The sequence below is a fragment of the Daktulosphaira vitifoliae genome, unplaced genomic scaffold (genome assembly GCF_025091365.1).
Source record: "Daktulosphaira vitifoliae isolate Bord-2020 unplaced genomic scaffold, ASM2509136v1 Scaffold_2, whole genome shotgun sequence".
In the NCBI taxonomy this organism is placed as follows: Eukaryota; Metazoa; Arthropoda; class Insecta; order Hemiptera; family Phylloxeridae; genus Daktulosphaira; species Daktulosphaira vitifoliae.
Genome location: NW_026099573.1, coordinates 27,021,705 through 27,042,650, shown reverse-complemented (window position 1 = coordinate 27,042,650; position 20,946 = coordinate 27,021,705). Strand labels below are relative to the sequence as shown.

The 20,946-nt window shown below is 27.7% G+C and overlaps 1 protein-coding gene across 1 annotated transcript; it reads left to right on the top strand.

Moving 5' to 3' along the window:
• The first annotated feature begins 339 nt into the window (after window positions 1–339).
• On the top strand, window positions 340–20,522 carry LOC126899525 (E3 ubiquitin-protein ligase Ubr3). The gene is made up of 23 exons (XM_050674516.1): window positions 340–1,446; window positions 2,264–2,477; window positions 2,613–2,774; window positions 2,901–3,219; window positions 4,851–5,250; window positions 5,333–5,785; window positions 6,852–7,031; window positions 7,094–7,955; window positions 8,035–8,279; window positions 8,358–8,584; window positions 8,743–8,945; window positions 9,423–10,294; window positions 13,115–13,372; window positions 13,620–13,840; window positions 13,907–14,737; window positions 15,032–15,427; window positions 15,557–15,708; window positions 15,773–16,127; window positions 17,575–17,869; window positions 17,933–18,175; window positions 18,885–19,843; window positions 20,098–20,237; window positions 20,299–20,522. Exons 1-23 carry the CDS (start codon window positions 951–953, stop codon window positions 20,414–20,416), a joined length of 8,601 nt encoding a protein of 2,866 aa, XP_050530473.1. The 5' UTR covers window positions 340–950; the 3' UTR covers window positions 20,417–20,522.
• Window positions 20,523–20,946: the final 424 nt, after the last annotated feature.

Genomic DNA, 20,946 nt, shown 5'->3' with positions numbered 1-20,946 from the left:
ATTGTCGTATTTTTCAAAAATAATCTACAACAAACTATTTACAATAATTTTTGATTTTTAATAAGTATTTATGACTAATGTGAGAGAAAGCCATCAATTGGTGAGATAAATGAGGTGGAAAATATTTCATTTTTGCCAACAATATTTACGAAATTGTTGTAAAAACCGTGATTTTCTTCAAATTGTTTCTTTGAAAAATCTTTACCTCGATAACAATTCGTGTTACCTCCATGTTATCATCTCATACTAAAAACAACACAGATCTTGGTGGCCGGTAGTCGATTATGAGGTTCTGTAAGTGAGATAGAAAATAATTTATGTAGTGCTGCTTATGACAATGGTAGTGGTGATTCATATCTATTCATCTTTGTTGCACTCATTGACAAGCTGTTCCTTTCTATTTAGTGAGAAGTTACAAGTTTTTCCCACTCAATAGTTGTTATAGCTGATTATTCTCTCTTTAGGAATATTGTTATTATGTCAATGGCGTAAGCGAGAGTAGGGGTTACTACTGATTTCTGATGATATAATCATCATCCTCTAAAGAGTAAATTTTCTCATGTGATTTATATCTGTAAATTTTTATTTTGCAGATATTTGGTTTTATAAACTTATGTTAGTTAATTTAAAATTTAAAGTATCAAATATTTTAAAGAGGTGCGTGCGTGTTTTTTTGGCACTAGTCCTATTTAATTAAGTACTTAAACATAATTTCGTTATCTTTATAAAAAATTATATACAATTTTTTTGTCGACGTTGTTATATTTCAAATTCCTAAACCGATGGAGACAATGTTGTTTTTAAACAACAGCTATTAAACAAAGAATTAAATACTATGATGTTACTATCTTTGCTGTTTTCATTTTTGGATATTAATTTCGGTTGTCATCTTTCAACCGATAGTAATTTAAATTTGTGTATTTTATTAATTTAAATAGCTTATAAAAATTATGGATGAGGCCGAATTGTCTACAGATGATACTCAACGGTCTACTGATGATTCAGCTGGTGGTTCAGTTGATAATGGTGCTGCTGCTGCTTATATGCTTATGAAAAAAGGAAAGCGAGGTGCTGCAGCCTTAATAGCAGCGGAGTGTGAGAAATTAGATAACGAAATTTTGAAAAAAATCAACAATGAAGAAAAAGTACAAAAAGATTTAGATGTATCTATGGATGAAACAAAAAGTTTTGATGGTCCTACTTCCTGTCAGACTGAAGAATTTTATGAAGAAGATTCTTATAATTCTTCAGAATCAGACTCTGAATCTGATTCAGATTTTGATGCTATGAGACAATTAAGTCGTTGCCGATTACTTGATCAGCTGTTAGATGTTCTATTAAATCCATTAAATGCCATAAATAATGTTGGTGTGAGTGGTGGTGAACTAGATTGGATACGATGGTTAATGGCTGGTGGAAGAACTTTGGATGAATTTACCAGCTTAGGTAAATAAATTAATTTTGAATTTAAGATTAATTTTATGTTACTAATTAATTTATATGTTGGCTTAATGCACTTTTACAAACACTTAACTATTCATTTGTATTTTAATTGAATATTAAATACATATTAAGTGTTAATATTTAATAAAAACTGTTTAACTATTTAAAATAATATTTAATAATAATTACTATTTAAGATAATTGAATTATTTTAATCAAAATTAGTATTTTAAAAAAATTCTTATGAATAAATATTTATTAATATTTTTTTTTTTATTTATTATAAATGTTACACTAATGTTCTATTCATGATTAAAGTTTTTTACCAATGTTTCAATGTTATACAAATATATATATATATATATATTAATTTAAAATTATGTTCATACATATTTTATACACTTTTCAGTTTATTTTACTTCAAGATTTATTTAAAGACATATTATGTCTTAAAATTTACTATGAACATACTTCATATATTTTAAACATATTTATAAATAAAAGAAAAATTTATTATTGAAAAAAAAAAATTAAAATAAAACAAACTTGTTTATTTTATTTTAGTTAATTTTTCAATAGGGTCTATATATGTTATGTTGGGATTTGTTACTCTTCTTATAAACAGACAATGATTAAATTATTTTTCATGACTAAGTTGTATTTTCAAATAAAGTCATTCAAACTATTTTATCAAATGTACATTATTATTATTATTACCATAGAATCATAGGCCTTTAGTTTGTGTTATATATATTATTTTTAATAAATAAAATATTTATATTATTTTATTTTATTATCTAGTTATATTTTTTGGTTTTAGTCAAACAATATGATTATGGTACATGTTGTGGATTGGTATGGACAGCTAATTATGTGGCCTATCGTTGTAGAACTTGTAGTATCTCACCTTGCATGTCATTATGTGCTGATTGTTTTAAAGCTGGAGACCATGCACAACATGATTTTAACATGTTTCGTTCACAAGCTGGTGGTGCTTGTGATTGCGGTGATACAAGTGTTATGAAAGCTGATGGGTACTACAGCATTTTTAGTTTTTTAAATTAATTAATGTTTTTACCTAATTGACCATGCATGTCTATTTTTCTATTAATTAATTTAAATTAACATACTTGAAGTAAACTGTCTAACTAATTATTTTTTGTTATTAGATTTTGCCGAAATCATAGTAGTGGTAGTAGTCGATCAAAAAATTACAAAAAACCACCAACTGATTTATTGAGAGTAGCAGAACGCTTGATGCCTAGATTATTATTACGACTTGTTCAATATTTAAGAGAAAATAGTGATGCTAATGGAGATTTTGATTTAAGGTAATTTTATATGCAATTCATGATTGTACAATACATTTGATTGACGGTATGCAATGAATGAATTTTAAATTTGTAGTATTCTAGTAAGTATTAGAATTAAATTAATAATATATTAATTTCATACAGTAAACATGAAGGAGGAATATTATCTGGTACATCCACTGTTATTGACCATAATCGACCTTTAATAACAATTGGAGGACCAGGCATTACAACAACAATGGGTCATGCTTTACCTGTTGGTGGTCAAATCCAACAACATCAACAAGTACACCAACAACAGCATTTTCAGCCTCAATCTCATCACTTACAGCAGAATTTACAAATGAACTCTATTAATAAAAATTTAGATGACCTGCAACCATTTTTAAGTGTTTTACATGATCTAAGTGGACTTGGGGCTGCAATGCGTAGATTAATGACTGTAACATTAACTGATGAAAGGGTAAGAAATAGTTCTAGAGATTGGTCCTAAAAGGACCATTTTACAAAAAATGAGTAATTAATTTTTAAATAACTACTGTTTAAAAACTAATTGTATAACATGATTTAAGTTTTTTATTAAAAAAAAAAAGTGGTCATCTTTCCAGAGAAACTTAAATCATCGACATATTTGTTTTTATACAGTGGTTATTTGAAAAATAAAAATAATTTCTCCATTTTTAGACTAGACTGTCGTAACGCATTCAGCCCGCCCCGCTCACCTCTCGCTGACAACAATATTTTCCTGAAAAATTTTATTTTTGGTTTTCGTACCCGTACACGTGTGCGTGACAACAATTAGATATATATAAACAAATTTTTATTTTGACTGACCAATACCGCCCACGTGTAATGCGCCTTACGTATATATATTTATATATTTCTACCGCCGTTTATACCTTAGGTATAACGTTCCCCCTGCTCACAAAACAAGGCTATACCTAGTGGATGATACATTTATGTAATTATGTCGCTTTACCATGTTTATGTATGTATGTATGTGTATATATATAAATATGTATACATATACATATATATATATATATATATATTCCTACAGCCGCCACATATGCCTGGCGTACAACGTTCCCCATCACCCCGTCCGCCACACAAAACACAGCTATACCTTATGCATTATACGTTTATGTACTTAAGTCCTTTTACATGTATATATATATATATATATATATATATATATTCTAATTACTATTAACAATATATATTAACACGCTTTATTCTCATTAGAGATACAGTGTGTATTCATTCCGATTACAAAGAATGATTCCCGTATCGTCATTTTCCATCACTACCTCCATGTTCCGGAAGTGGGTAATTTACGTGCCTGCTGCTTTCCTTGGATGTGGTAGCCGTTTTTCAGATTCCCTCCCCGGAATCGAACCCTGTTTTCCCGTTACTCGTTACAACTATGATATTGATAGTAACTACTATCATAACATGAAACTAAAAAGTAAAAAATAAATATAGTTTAAAAAAACTAAAAAAACACGCTTTTAAAGTACATTGAACTAAAAAGTTAAAAATATTTTTAAAATAAGCTTAAAACAATAATGAACGAAAAATACTACTATTATTGCGATAAAAGCGTGGGTGCTTTGTGTCATATTTTTTCGTATATTGAGCGCCCGACGCCTTTATCACAATAATACTACTATTTTTCGTTCATTATTGTTTTAAGCTTATTTTAAAAATTATTTTTAACTTTTTAGTTCAATGTGCTTTAAAAGCATGTTTTTTTAGTTTTTTTAAACTATATTTATTGTAGATTGAACCATTACAACACTATGTCTTAGGGATGTTTTGTCTATATATAAAATCTTATTAAACTATATAGGTGTTCAGTATGGAAATGGGTTTTTATTGTTCTCATTATTTGTAACAACTGGCCTGTTTCCTTACTTATTGAACACTCAGTATATAAAATGTATTTTCAATTGTATAAGAATAAAAAGGTTTGATAATGTTTTTTTATTATTAGGTTTTCAAAAAAAGTTTTTTTTGAACTTTAAAATAACTTAAATTAAATATATAACAATATTATTTATTTATTATATAATTATATTTTTTAATTAACAGATTTACAAATGGGCATGCAATTATTATTATAATAGTAATTCAAATGTACAAAGTTATTCTAGTCAAACTGTACTTAAAGAAGAAGAACAAAGAATACAACAGCCTTTTGCTTCTTTTTCATCAACTGCTACTTCTACTGTGAATACTATGTACACCATTTATGCTGATAGAGTGAGAGCTTTGTATGCACAAGCATTAAGGCAATACAATATTGGTTTAGGAGGTACTCCTGATCCACCTGGTCTTGAAAATACTCCAACACTTGGTCACCAATCGATTCAAAATTGGAATCATCAGAATTATAAAAATAATAGTACAAACAATTCTAGCAATAGTAGTCTTAGTAGCTCTAGTAATTCTTCGGAAGATGAAAGTAATTGTGAGGTTTTAAGTGTACAAGGTAATTATTTAATTTTATTTATCACAGCTATTTTTTACCACTAATTCCCTATTTGATTTTATAATTTTTATTATTTCTTAAGATGTTCAAATGAGAATGAAACCTAAAACTAGAATACAACAAAAAAAGAAAAAAATTAGGAAGAAGAAATCTAAATTAACATCAAATAAAATTTCAACAAAGAAAAATAAATATTTATCACATAGTACTTTTCTTCAAGAAATAGTTTTTTGGACTGTACGTTATGAATTTCCCCAAAAAATTGTATGTTTCTTATTAAACATGCTGCCTGATGCGACTTATAAGAGATGTTTAACAGAAGCATTCACATCTCATTATGGATGTGTTGCAAAAGTACTTGCAACGACTCGTGATTCTGATACATTATCCAATCATATAGTACACATTAGTGTACAACTTTTTAGTAATGAATCATTAGCTAAAAGGATGGTGGTGCGACATCGTCTTCTAAAAGTAATGGTTAAGAGTTTACGTGGAATGATGAATGCTATACTCATACCATCTTCATTGCATGGTAATGTAATTGAATACCTATTTGATATATTAAGTTTTAGGAAATATTATAGCATACTTATCCTATTAAAACAAATATTCAAAAAATTTTAATTAAATTTTTTATCATGATTAACGCCATTCTTTTTTAGCTCTTTAATTTTAGCAACTTTGATGCAAACATGAATCATTATTGATTTTACTCTAATGTGTTTATTTTTTATATTAATACTCAGTTTCTACTAGATTAATGTTACTAAATTATTGTTTTAAACTAATATTTAAAAAGAGGGTTTTTACAATTATTATTTGTGTATTATCAGATATATGTTAAGGAAAAACTTTCAAGCAAAGAAAGTTAGAAAATTAAATTCTTCCAAGCATGTTTGCATTAATGTGTTTTTGGATAGTGATTTTAATCACTATTAGACTTCAATTTATATTAGTTCCCACTATGATTGAATTTTTAATTTTTTTAGGGGGAATTTTATTTACACTTTAAAATTTATAATAAAGATAGTTAACACTTATTGAAGTTTGAATTTCATCACATGAACTATAATTAACTACTAATTTAATATTAATATTAATTAATTAAAGTTGATTGATAAAATTGTTCTAGTGTTTATAAACAATTTAATGTTGAATATGTAAATTCTTATCATTTGTCTATTCTGGTTAGGTTTTATTAAATCATTTTTTTTTTTATGGGTGATAAATAGTCTGTTATTGAAAGGTTTAATTTAGTCTTTTGAAGTGAAATTTCTTTTAGAGGATTCAAAAAAAAAAACAAATTTTCTAGTGTCACAGTCGGCATCACTGTTAACCACAGTAGGCTGTAAAGTATATTTTATATTATTATTAAGCACTGTGTTTTTGGAAATTAAAGTAATTTTATTTTAAATTTATTAAATTATTTAATTTCAAATAATTTTGATTGTGCATGAAGAAATTTAAAAAAACACAATAGATGCAATTTTTACGCGATATATTCATAACAAAAGAAGTTTCACTTCATCATGTATTGGTTTTTTTAAATTATTTTCATTTAATAATTGGTCTTTTCTTTATTTGTTTAACAATTATAGATCCTACAAAAAATAGACATAAAGTAGTTGACTGTAGTAAACCAGTAATGAAAGAACATTGTTACTGGCCTTTAGTTAGTGATCTGAATAATGTTCTTTCGCATAGACCAATTGCTGTTAGATTTATGCGAGATGATCGCTTACTTCGGTCATGGTTTTCATATTTATCAATGTTTCAAGGTAAGTTTGATTACTAAAAGTAATGTTTTGTTTTTTTAAAGTAATTTATTTTTATATTAAAGGAATGAATGTCAACTGCAGAGAATTAGGTCATCATGTAGAATTTGAACCTAACACGTATTATGCAGCATTTAGTGCTGAGCTTGAAGCTAGCGCATATCCTATGTGGGCTATGTTATCTCACTTATCTTCATCATGTTCTAAAATATCAAACAAAACTAATGAAAATATAGATAAATTGAAGTGTTTGTCTGAAGATGCTGAAACTCTGAAATTATCAAAAAGAGTTATTAAAGCTTGCTTAAAAAGATTATTGAAATGGCTAAGAGATGTCAAAGGGGAAAAGAGTGATATAATTTGGGACATGAAAAATTATATAAATGACACATCCGATCGCCATCAATTTACTTTTCATCTTCCATTACATCGTTACTTAGCAGTATTTCTTTGCCAAGCTATACGAACAGCTTATCAACAAAAAGAAGATGAATTAAAAAAAAATAGAAATGAGACAGAATCACAAAATCGTGTTATTCATGAGTTATTACATGAATTAATAGCTGAGGTTTATCCATTGAATTCAAATTTTAATGCAAAGATTGGAGATTCATTTATGGATACATCACATGATTTACCAGCATCTAATTTTAGTCCTAATTACTCTGATGATGTTACTTACAATAATATGTTAGATGATATACTTTTGAGCATTGCACAACACCCTTTAAGAGCTCAAGCTGCCTTTTATGAGATAATGACTCAAGGGGCTTGGGTTAGAAATGGTCTACAAATCAAAGGCCAGGCCATGACATATGTTCAGTCAAATTTTTGTATTTCTATGGTTGATGCTGATATTTATTTGTTACAATTGTGCTTATCAGAGGTGACCAATGTTTCATTATTCATGCGTCTAATTTTAGACAAGTGAGTCTTATTAAATATTGTAAAATATGTATAAATCTTAAATTATTAAAATTATGCATAATAACTTTTTTTTTATTAGGTTTAAAGCAGACGAGTGGATGAAACCATGTGGATCACTAGGTCTCCCTTCAATGATGAAAGGTCCTTCTGGTGGGACAGAGAATGTCTGTGATAATGGAAATGATGGATCAATAGTTACAGGAAATAGCAATGAAAATGAATCTGGTATAGATTATAACGGATCAATGAATGACGTTACTCCAAGTTCTTTAGAGAGTTTACTAGTGTTTTTAGCGACTTTAGTGTCTGTTAGAACTAATTTATGTATGTATTGTTTAAAAACAAAACTTATAAATTAACAAAAAAAAAAATTTACTTTTAATTAATTTTTTTTTTTTTAAGGTACGGATGAAGATTACAATTACTGCCAAACCCAATTAGAAATGGTAACTTTACTTTGTGTATCAGATAAAACTCATAGTCAACTTATGGAACTTATGCCTGAACGGTGTTGTGGTGGAGGATCTACTAACACTGTAGGAAGTGGTTCTATAAATGCTGGAACTAGTTCATCAGTTAATCAATCAACAAATTCTTCTGATCGTGATTTTGAAACTGTTTTGAGAATGGTAAAATTTTTAAATAAATTTCAGATTAGTAGGTTAATTTGTGTGTGCCCTAGAATTGTTTATTCAATCTTTTATTATTACACTTTTAAACAACACATATACAACAAATTTATATGATATTCTACATTTTTATTATGTATGTTTTTGTGTTTACTAAGGTTGCTGAATATAAAAAGCCACAATATGAACGATCATCTGGAACTATGCAACAAGGTCTATATGTGCCTAAAGGAAGTAGTGGAAAAGTCAAAGATGACAAGAGTTCTGATGTTTGGCTAAAACTTTATGATCCAATACATGTATTATTAAGAGCTGTACATCGCCGTGACTTTCAGTCTTCGATGGATCGTTATACAGCATTGTAAGTAAATATTAAAACAAAACAAAATTTATTTTGGAAAATATTTAAAAAATGGGTTGTTTTCTTAAAAAGCAGTATATTTTGTTAACTAATGAAATAAAATAATAATTAAGATTAAATAATAGATAAATATTATTTTTGTATAATACTATATAAAAATTAAAAATATGGAAATATTCCTTAGGCTTGCCCAAATTCAGATGGGTGAAAAAATTATTCCTTGACTTTGCTAAAGGTTTAAATAAAAAATATCTTCTATAAAATACCTTTCTTTCTAAGGGAGGTAATTTATTTACTTATATTATAAATCTTTTTTTTACTATTTTTTTTCTAAGTTTGTCATTCAAAATTTTTATTTTTAGGAAAGTTTAAATATTTAATTGTGACTTAATATTTTATAATATTTTGATGTTTACATAGAATTAATTATAATTGTGTTTACACTAAATAAATATCTGTTTTATAATGTTTTTTTAGTGTGAGATCTAGAGGCTTATTAAATAACCGAAATTTACAACTAAATCAACCAAATACTAGTTCTTCTTCCAGTACTTCTTCTTCAAGTAGTACTATGCCTTGGCCACCTTACCGCAATCCTAGGCATCATCATCCTGCCTACCAAGATCCAAGACGTTTACTTTTAGAGTCTCGTGCATGGCATGCAGTTGCATGGCATTCACTTTATCGAGCTGCAAGAGGTAGTCGTGATATAAGTGAACATACTCTAAGTTTATTAGTTTTTCTTTTGGATCAATCAGTTGCTTTGTATCAAGAAAGACAGGGAAAAGAAAAATCAAAACAATTAAAGAAAGTAGCATTATTGCAAACTCAAAACATGACAAGTGATATAGTACAAAATATGTACATTTCTCACGAATTGAAAAGTTCTAGTTTAGAATTAAAAACAAAACAGTATGATGAACCTATGGAAACTGATTCCCCGCCTCAATCTCACCGATTTCAGATACAAGAAAATTTTATAGGAAATGATGATAGCCTTAATATAAACTATTATAATAAAAAAGAAGAAATCCAGAGTAACAATGATGACAATATATGTCCTAAAAGACGTATTAAAATTAAAAATGTGTGTGATAATATCTCTGAATGTGAAACAATAGAGCCACAGTCCCTATTAGAAAGATGGTATCAAAGTGATGATTTAAGTTTAAACTTACGAACTATAATAACATTTATTGATTTACCACCTAAAAAGATTATACCACCTCATGAATACTTGTCAAAAGAAAATATAGCTTTAAGTATTGGTTCAATGACATCTGGAACTGGTAATTTATTGGAATACCTTGGAGGTGCTTTATCTAGTTCTGGTACCTTTTCATCTAGAGGTAATTATAATATTTTATTTATTTTTCAATTTAACAAAACTAAAAAAATTTCATGTTTCTGGTCTTTTGATAAAAATCCTTATTTAATATAATAGTTAAAAATGTAATACTTTACATTTTCTTAATGATACATGTATGAATATATAAATATTTACTTTGTATTAACTGAAAGAAATCTATTTATGTTGGGAATATGTAATATTATATATATATAATGTTCAACCCCCTTGTGCGGAAATTTTAATTTGGTTTAAAGTGTAAGAACATTTATTACTATGTTCTTACCACTTATATTACACACGTTTTATTTCTATTTATTTAATTCGTAATACATATTAATTAGCATAGAGGGAGATGCTGATGTGACATTTCTACTCGTCTGTAGCCAGGAGCTACTGACGTCAAACTAACAAAGGGCAGTTGTGTTTGAGTGGCCGTTATAGACATAGTTTTCAATATTATTACTTACGTCTTATTTATATTATTTATAACTTAACTTGTTTTATTCAACGACTCGTTTATCGCCAATTGTCATCATAGCCAACCAACTCCGTCGTTAGTAGGATATACCTACTAACTAACTGTACTAGGATTCAGGTCAGACATTACATATGACTTATATTTACTAAACATCTAAAATATAACTTTACTTTGTCGTTGACATAAAACAATAGTCTAATTTTATTTAATAATCTATCCCCTGCAACTAAGGTATACAATTGCCTGTGTCTCCTTCAGGCAATTAAAACTCATTTAAGGAGATAGGAACGATATTTGGGCAGACGTCAGGTAGCTTCCGATTCTTGGTTTTGACCAAGATCCTCAACTATTAAACAAGCCCCTAACAAAAGGGTTACTTTTACTCTACATATATCAACACTTAACTTTACCAATATTCTGCTTTTATACCATAAAATGACTATTGATGCATAGTCAATATCAGCTTTAATGGACAGCATTCTTCACAAATGTAGTTGTCAACAATTCATCTACAATTTTCGAATTTGTATTTTTGTGTCTATATGCCATTATGATAAATAGTATGTTAATGAACTTTCACATAATTGAAACATATTACATAATTTATTTAAGTTTATTTTAATATATTTTATATAGAATAATAATAGATCAATAATTAAATATACTCATAAACAACTGGTAATAGAAACACTTTGTAAATAAAAAACGTAAAATATAAATTTTAAAAACTTTAAATGCAATCTTAAATAAATAACTAAGACCCATGATATATTTTGAAGTATGTATTTAAGCACAATCATGACTTATCTGTGCATTTGTTGCAGAAGTATGAAGTTTCTAGCTTATTTTTGTTTATGATACAAATTACACACTTTTTTTCTAATTGGCCTACTTTTATGTTTCTGGGAAATGAAGAAAGTAAATGTATTCCTTTGTTTTGCGATTTTTGTATTTAAATTATTGTGGTTATACAAGAATTTATCGTTACAGAATCCTTGAAATCAATCAATCTGATGTTTTGATTTCTAGGTTGTTTTTTGTATAACAGATTATCATTATTCATCATTACATGAAAGATATGTAATGTGACTTAAGCATACTATCTTAGTATTTTCCTTTCATAAGAATAGTAGCTCATGAGTTAGTCATTACGGTCCACATCACTAATAAATTCATTGTACTTTTGTACAGCCTTCGGTTTCATTGTTACATTGTTACTTCTTGCATGATATTCATAGCATCCCCAAACTCTGACAATGTAATTAACACATCCTATTTATCTTGCTATTTTATATCACAAATCCTCTTAATTTTATATGCAAATGTCACTTTCTCTTTTTTTATTCTTTTATTGATGACATTTAGTCCCTGTTATATATATATATATATATTTGTCTAATAAGTATTTGATAAGATTGACGGAGTTATAAAAGTTGTCCATATAAACGGTATGTGCAACTCTATATTAGTTGTCAATCAAATATTTTACTACTTTATCAATATGGCACTTACCTCCCACAATTGGGTCACTTGATCCACGATAAAATCTTGTCTTTAGGACAAGACTATCCGGTTGGGTGAGCATATAAAATTTTATGCCAAATTTGTGTTTTTTATTTTGAATTTATTGACGGAAATTAAAGACACTCACGCCAAAAAAGCATCTAAACTCAATTCTTTTGATGGATAATATATTTATTTCATTCTGTTATGAAATAATTCAAACAATGGCGTTGTATCATCTAGGTATTGTCCGTTTTTGGGTTACCAATTGATGAACTTTCAGCATAGTGTAAAGCTCTTAGAATTAATAGAAGTTATTTATAATAATGTAAGTATTAATGAAATATTTATCTGATGAATTGGTTATCTTACTTTCGTTAGGAGTATAAATTGTTAATAATAGCTGAAAATGCAATTAACGTTAAATTTATCAATATAATAGGTATTACTGAGGCGGAGGCGAATGAACAAATGACTTGTAGCCTGGTACTATTGGAAGAGCTAAGATGAGTTGTTGACGTCTATTGTAGAAAACAAATAAGTTTTGTTGACAACTCGTTGACGTCAGCGCTTTATGTGTTAAAAAAATCATTATTAAAAAAAAAAATTAAGATCATACTACTAATACAGTTTTATTATAATAAATATATTTAGTAAAAATATGAAGAAAAAAATGTTATGGATTGAAATTTTTTAGGGTTTTTTTTGCATCCCAACCTAAAAATATTTGTAGAGATATATAAAATAAAATAATATTTAATTTTACCTATCCTATAATTTATATTGTTGTAAATAGGTTATTTATTTTAAGTTTTATGGTATTAAATTTGTTTATAGATCGACAACAAAACATTAATCAACAGCAGCAAGGTAGTAGTTCAATAGTAGTGCCTTCATTAGCTACTCTGGCCAGTGATGAAATATCACCATTACCTCCAACATCATCTTCATCTACTTCAGCAACAGTATCATATTCTATTCTTCCTTCAACAAACATTTTTAACTCTGCAATAGCACCATTTTATAGCAATAGCAACACCACAATAAATACTCTAACTACTACTTCTGTTAATACAACATCTAGTACTTCAATGGGTAAATATTAAATAATTTATTAAACTACAATTTTTTAGTGAAGAAGTAAAGATAAAAATTGAGGAGGATTTTTAAAGGCTATGTCCCTTAACATTAAATGTTTGAGTTTTAGATACATTAATTATTTTTTAATTTAAAGTAGAAATATTTACATTAACTAATGTTATAACTTAGTATGAGTTTGTTGTAAAATTTATTGGGTGTTTAATTTTAATTATTTGTTTTATACATAAAATTATTGTTTTAGCTGATTCTGCACTCAACCGTGTTAAACAACACTTACAATTTCTAAGCAATAATAGTTTAACTTCAAATTCTGAAAATCAATCATCACAAACATCAGGCTCTAGAACTAAAAATCCTTCAGCTTCTCATTCAAAACAACAGACAAATTACAATGATGAAATAAGTAATTCCAATTCTAATCTATCAGGATCTGCTGAAGAAGAGAAAAATGATAAATCTCATGTATGTAAAATAATTAATTATTTATTAGTATTATAACTAACAGTTTATGTTATGTTATGATTTCAGGATAGTAATATGTCTCCTGGGGAATCAGTTTCAATAAATGAGAGCATTATTTCTTTGTTGCTGAGATTACACTCTCAGTTATCAGGTCGTCCAGATTCTTATCAACCTCCATCTTCACCTATAAAAGATTTCAGCCAACAAGAAGATCAACCTGGTGATGGAGCATACTACATTGGTAGACTTTTAGATAGAATTGCATCAATTGGAGGAGGGTCATCTGGATTTTCTTTGACCTATGAGTGTGTTACACGTGCTCGTAATGAATTATGGCCAAGAGCTGTTGTAGCCAGGGAAGCTGCTACTCGTGATTTAGAAGAGCGTGAGAGGCGAGAACGTAAAAGAAGAGCTCATGATAAACAGCGTCGCATGATGGAAGAAATGGCTAGAGCACAAAGAGCTTTTATTGAAAATGCTCGTCTTTCTGGTGAACTTGAACTTTCTACATCAATGCCATCAACATTACTTAGTGATGATCAACCCTCTCAGCCTAGACAATCTAGTAGTAATTCTTTTAGTATGGACTATGATGAAGAAATGTCAACATCTAATCGAACAACTATGGTTACCAATTCACCTGAAAATCAAACAGAAGTAGAAAATGTGTCTTCTAATGCTACGCTAAATCAACAAAAAAATAATTCTAAACAAATTATAACTGAAGTAGCTAATGAAAGTAAAAACATTAATATTGAAACTGAGAAACCTGGAAAATATGACAATCTAAATAGTTCTATTTTTGAAACAACTGTTGATTGTGTTATTTGCAATCAAACAGTAACTGTTAATGAACAACAAAAACAAGATCCAGTTGGTCTAGTAATTCTTGTTCAAGTAAGTATTTTGGACAATTATAAATTACTATTTATATTTATATTAAACACCCTCTTAAAAGCCTATGCTTGTGATAGAGAGAATGGTAAAATTTACATAGCTCAGCATAACAAAAATTAACACAAATAGAGGTGTAATGTGTTGCCAACTAAGCTAAGTAGATGACCTCAAATTTCTATGTAGTATTAAAAAATAATTAATGTTGATGTTATTATGTATTATTCTTTCAATATTTTAATTTTAACATTATTTGAATTTTAATATTAAGTATTGTTAAATATTTTTTTGTTATAGGGTACAAATGTTTTAGCACATAGACGTAGAAAAAGGAAAAGAGAACAAGGTACTTTATCTTCATCAATAAATAATAGTAGGGTTAGCAGTGGAAAGTGTAGACGTAGATGTGGAGATCAAGGATGTGGACAAGCTGCAGGAGCTGCTGCTGTAGATATATTACAACATGGTGAAGATGTTATGATGGTAGAACCTGAAGAAGAAGATTCGGAAGATTATTCAGATTGGCCTGGTTTACCTCCTTCACCATCTAAGCACCATCAATTTTTACTTCTGCAAACTCAAGATTCCAATAATCCTCATGAAAGTATAACAGAAGGAATTATTGATAATTCTGCTAGTACCTATGGAGCCTATGTGGATAGAAGACGACAGCTACTAAACCAGCATTTTAGGGTAAATTATTAAAATAATTATATTTAAAAAAAAACAGTATAATAATGTTTATTTAATAAATTTAAAAAGTATATCTATTAAATCATTTTTGTTTTCAGTAACTAATATTTATTTGTTTCATATATTTAGAATTTAGACATCACAGTATCAAATTTACAATCTGGTGGTAGGATAACTTTTGGAGGAGTTCATGTGCAAACATGTGGTCATTACTTACATCTTAGATGTTGGCGTTCATATTTGGCATCATTGCGTGGTGCTCAACGCTATGCATCAGATAGGTAATGAATAATTAAAATAAAAAATGTATATATTTCTCAGAATTAAATGTTTAAATTATTATAGGGGAGAATATAGCTGTCCACTTTGTCGTCAACTGGCTAATTCTGTACTACCTTTAACCTTTGAGAACCGGATCACTCCAGTACAACCAAAGCAACAATCAACTCATTCCGTTATGTATCAAAATGTAGATGCCATTAATCAATTAGTACAACTTTTACAAAGTCATTTAACCAAGAGTAGATACCTCATTAAAAATCCTCCCCAGCCATTGACTAGTGGCAGTATATTATCTTCTCGAATTATGGGTGTATTATCAGAGTCTCCATTATCTTCACTTGTAGAGGATCATAACAATAGTATAGAAAGTAGTCGTGTTAATGAGTTCAATTACTACTCAATAGTAGTAAATTCAATGGTAAATTTTTTGTTTAAAAATAATATAATAGTGACTAGGTTTCGCCTAACTGGAGCTCCATCCCAAACCTGATGCCCTGTGGGCCTCACGAACCTACAGTGCATTAGACTTTTTGGGCTCACCTTACAAGTAGGCCACTGATTCCATTAGGAGTACCTGACTACTCCAAGCACAATATGTATTGTGTAAAAAAAGTATAACTCCAAAAGCAGTTTACCGTAAAAATAGTCCCACGGTGTGCTAAAAAATATTTTCTTATGTTCGCAAATAATTTTTGTATAATAACGTCATCAAGTTTTTCATAAAAAAATTTTTTGAAAATCAGACATTGTCAAGTCATTTTTCCAGCATTGGCTAATTTTTCAGTGTTTTATCATATAATAATATAGTATTATTAATACTATTATAATATAATAGTTATATATTTTCATCAAATATTAATATGTTTATGTTACAATTAGCTGTAAAGTATATAAAAAACTATCAAAGACTAGCATTTAATTGAAATATCTACATGGTATTTTTTATTAAAAATTAACAGTTCAAAAAATTAAATAATACTTTAATTTTTGATGTACTATAATATTCAAGTTGTATAATTTTTCTAGTAACTAAAACAAAAAAATTGATTATTTTTACATAGCTATAAAACACACTACTTAGTTGTTAGTTTTTGAATTTAAGTTTTTATCCATTATAAAATTTATTTCTAGTTAAATTATATTTAAATTGCTGCAATTTTTTCTTAAATAGATAAATTGTAACAAATAAAAAAAACCAAATATATTTAGTGCTAGTGAAATTAAATAGAACAAATCTTGTTCTTTTTTTTTAATCCCATAAGCCATATTAAGGCCATAGTTACTTTTTTCTAAGGTGGAAGTTTCTTTAACTATTGATACTCCAGGTCAGCTGGTTAGTCTGTGGCTGTAGAGTAGGTTAGCAAGTCCAATTACCAAACTGTTCTTGCTCGGCAAATGAAACTGCCTTTGACCTAGTTTGGAACACAGTGCGCATCAATCACCATTGCTCTACAAATCTTCTTTTTTCTATTTAATTATACATCGTTAAAAATTGATTGAAAGTATCAGTAAAATAACCTGAACCCAGTATATTTTACTTTTACAATACACTTTTTTCTATATAATACACATTTTTTTTTCTTATAATGAAATATTTTGATTTTCAATCCTCAACTACTTTTTTACTATTATTATATTTTTATAGTGTAAAGTGAGGTAATTGTAAATGCATTTTTTTTTAAATTAAGTGTACAATTTTTTATTTCTTACTGACATTTCAATCTAAAATGAAACCTACTAAATATTTTAAGAAAAAATGTTAATTTACATTTTCCACACTTCACCCTACTATTTCATGTATAGATAAAAAAATTAATTACTGAACAGATTTTGTATCATGTTATTTATGTTGAATTTTTCTTTAGGAACAAAATCATTTAACTGATGCAATAAATAGATGTGTAGATGATATGATAATAAGTGGCAATAATGGTATCAATAGTGCTATATCTGTAACACTATATCCTAGCAATCCTACCAATATCACATGGCATAGTGTTGTTTTGATTGCGTGGACAAATATTCAGGTAGAATTGATACAAAGAGACAATACACTACTACCATCAAAATTTGCTTCTAATTTACATCATCAGAGTAGTAGTAAAATTACTGAAAGTTTTTATCATTATTATGACATGTTACCTAAACGAAGTTGCACTGGTATGTAGTTTATTCAACTTAAAATTTCTAATTGGTAATTTTATCTAATACATTTTTTTTTAGCTTCATTATTAAGAGTGTTAAATGCAAGATCTCGCAGTTGTTTAGTAAATGATCAAGATGATGTATTGTTAGAAATTTGGTCACAATTAATGGGGCAAGAATATGTTCCTAGTTGTTCTACAGTAATAACTAATACCCAAGAAGTATCAGATATCCGACAAAAGCAATTGCCATTATTATTGCGTGATCCAAGTACTGTTCTTTTACAGTTAATACTTCTTTTGCCGACTTCAATTGAATATGGTAAGCAAACATTGTAATCAGATAATATGATAAAAATTGATCACTTATGGCTGATATTCTTTAAAATTAAAATCATATTAAAAATATTTAACTCAAAAAGCTATGAAAAATCGTGAATATGCATTTTGGAAACAATGTTACCAATAAACACATGTTGACACATCTACTTAAAAAAAACCCCTGTACATAATAATCGGTTTATCCTAAATTATTCCATTATTGGCAAAATAAATACAATATAAGAAAAAAATGTTTAATTTCTTTTATGTACATATAGTTTTTGATTGAGCTAATAATTACTTTTTAGGATCATCTCTTATAACTTTAAGAGGTGTCAACTTAATTTTTTTTAATGGTAACATACATATTTAATTAATTTATAAAATACAAAATTATCTGATTAAGAAAATAACCGGTCAATAACATTAGTATTTTGGATTTTATTCTCATTTCATACCTAGATAGGACGAAGAGCCTGGTCAGAAAATGACTAGTGATAAAAATAATAACACCTACTCCACACCTCCAGTCATTACTTTAAATTGTTAATAACTTCTGAAATAATCGTCCAAATGTTATTATTTACTAGTTATTTTCTTAATTGTATTATTTTTTATTTTATTAGCTAGTTAAATATGTATTTTGTCATTTAAAAAGTTTTTTTCTTATTTTTTTATTTTAATAATTTTTAATTAATATTATTTTTCAGAATTATTTGATACTCTGGTTAAATTGATTTATAACATGCAGTTATATGCTACTGCTCTTAAAGTAGCTGTTTCTTCATCGCTATATAACAATTACAAAGAAATAAGCTCCTGTGATTCTAGTCATAATACTGCTATTAGTATACAAAATTCAAGTCAAAATAAATTATCATTTAGTCGTGCTGTATGTTTAGCTAAAAATTTAGTACTACATCAAAGTGACATCGAAGATGACATAATCAGTGAGGCTAATGAATTTCTTTTTGAAAGTCAGTGTGATTCAATCAATAAAAGTACATGGTCATGTGATGATGATTTTGAATCATATGCTAGACAATGTAGCTTACCATTTTTACGATTTGCTACATTATTGCGCAGGCATATATATGGTGGAAATGATGATCAATTATTAGCTAATTTGTCAATACAAGAGATAGAAGACTTGCAAAATAAAAAAACCTATACGAAACAGTTTTCTAGGGATGATTATGAATTTCAGATGTTAGTTAGACATTTAGATTTAGTCAAAAGTGTTAACAAAACTATGTCTATAGCAATGGAGGCATGTAATTGGCCAGTTGAATATCAAAATGATAACAATATACCTATTAAATGGTTGTCTAATGTGAGACAATCATTGAAAAAAATTGCTATTACAACAAATAGTGATGATGATGATGAACCACTTTTGATGATGACTGCTAGGCAACTATTGGGTGTTGATGATGATGATACTGACAGCATAGTTTCTAATACTGGTGTAACTGTAATAAATTGGACAGGTCCCCGTCTATTAAAGCTACCACATTTGTATGATGATGTTTTCCAATATTATCATGGACGTCCATGTCATCGTTGCCATGGTGTGCCCAGAGAAACAAGCGTATGCTTGGTCTGTGGTACGGTAGTGTGTTTAAAAGAAAATTGTTGCAAGACTGAAAACGTTTGCGAAGCAGTTCAGGTAAATATATTGTTAAGTGTTAAAAGTTAAATACTCATTTATACATTCATATTAAATTCATTGTAAAACTTTTGGAACATTAAACTTTTAATGCTATTAATTGCAGTTTAATAGCTTTTAATTAATTATTGCATTATATAAAAATTATGTCCAATTAATTTTATAATTTGTAAAATATTTGGTGATTTCAATTTTTGTGTTATGTTCAAGCATTAATTAAGGCAACTATATTTACTATAACTTTTGTTATTTAGCATTCAATTGAATGTGGTGGTGGAACAGCTATGTTTTTGGTAGTCACATCAAGTTCAGTTGTTGTTATCAGAGGCAAAAGAGCGTGCCTTTGGGGATCTGTGTATTTGGATGCTTTTGGTGAAGAAGATCGTGAACTTAAGTAATTTCGACTATGTCATTAATAACAAACTTATTTTAATAAACCTGCATTTCATTTTTAGACGTGGAAAACCATTATATTTAAGTGCTGAAAGATACAGACTTTTAGAAAGACAGTGGTTAGCACATAGGTTTGACCACACCAATAAAAAATGGGTATGGCACAGAGAACAATTGTAATTCTATTTCTGAGATTTTAATAAATTAATTAATTATTATTAATCAAGCGGTCAACACATTTACCAAAATATTTACCATAAAAATAGTACTAATTAGCTGTTTATAATTAATTATATTTGTATTTTATACAAATTTGATAGTATGATCGTTATACTATATCATTTTTATTATTATTACAAATTATTGTTGCTATTATTTTTATTTACTATTATTATTGCCAAGCAAAATATGCAAAATAACATCCGCATACTTATTGTATAAATATATTTATATGATATAACCCTGTATCTCGTTTGTACAAAATAATTTGTTTTTTAATCGACATAAAAATATATAAATCTATGTACTAATATTGATGTAAAATTGTTTGTTTAAAATATATATATATATATATATATATATATATATATACGATTGTAAAATATCAATATTTAGTTATTATTTGTGTTATAATAACCAAGTATTACCATATGCTATAAGATATGTTATTTCTGTAATATTAAGAAATAAAAACTCCAATTTTATTTATT

Bases quoted from the DNA above. Each gene is read 5' to 3' on its own strand.
- LOC126899525 (XM_050674516.1), top strand. From the start codon at position 951: ATGGATGAGGCCGAATTGTCTACAGATGATACTCAACGGTCTACTGAT. The intron at 7,956-8,034 runs GTGAGTCTTATT...TTTTTTTATTAG, and splicing joins ATGCGTCTAATTTTAGACAA to GTTTAAAGCAGACGAGTGGA. The intron at 8,280-8,357 runs GTATGTATTGTT...TTTTTTTTTAAG, and splicing joins GTCTGTTAGAACTAATTTAT to GTACGGATGAAGATTACAAT.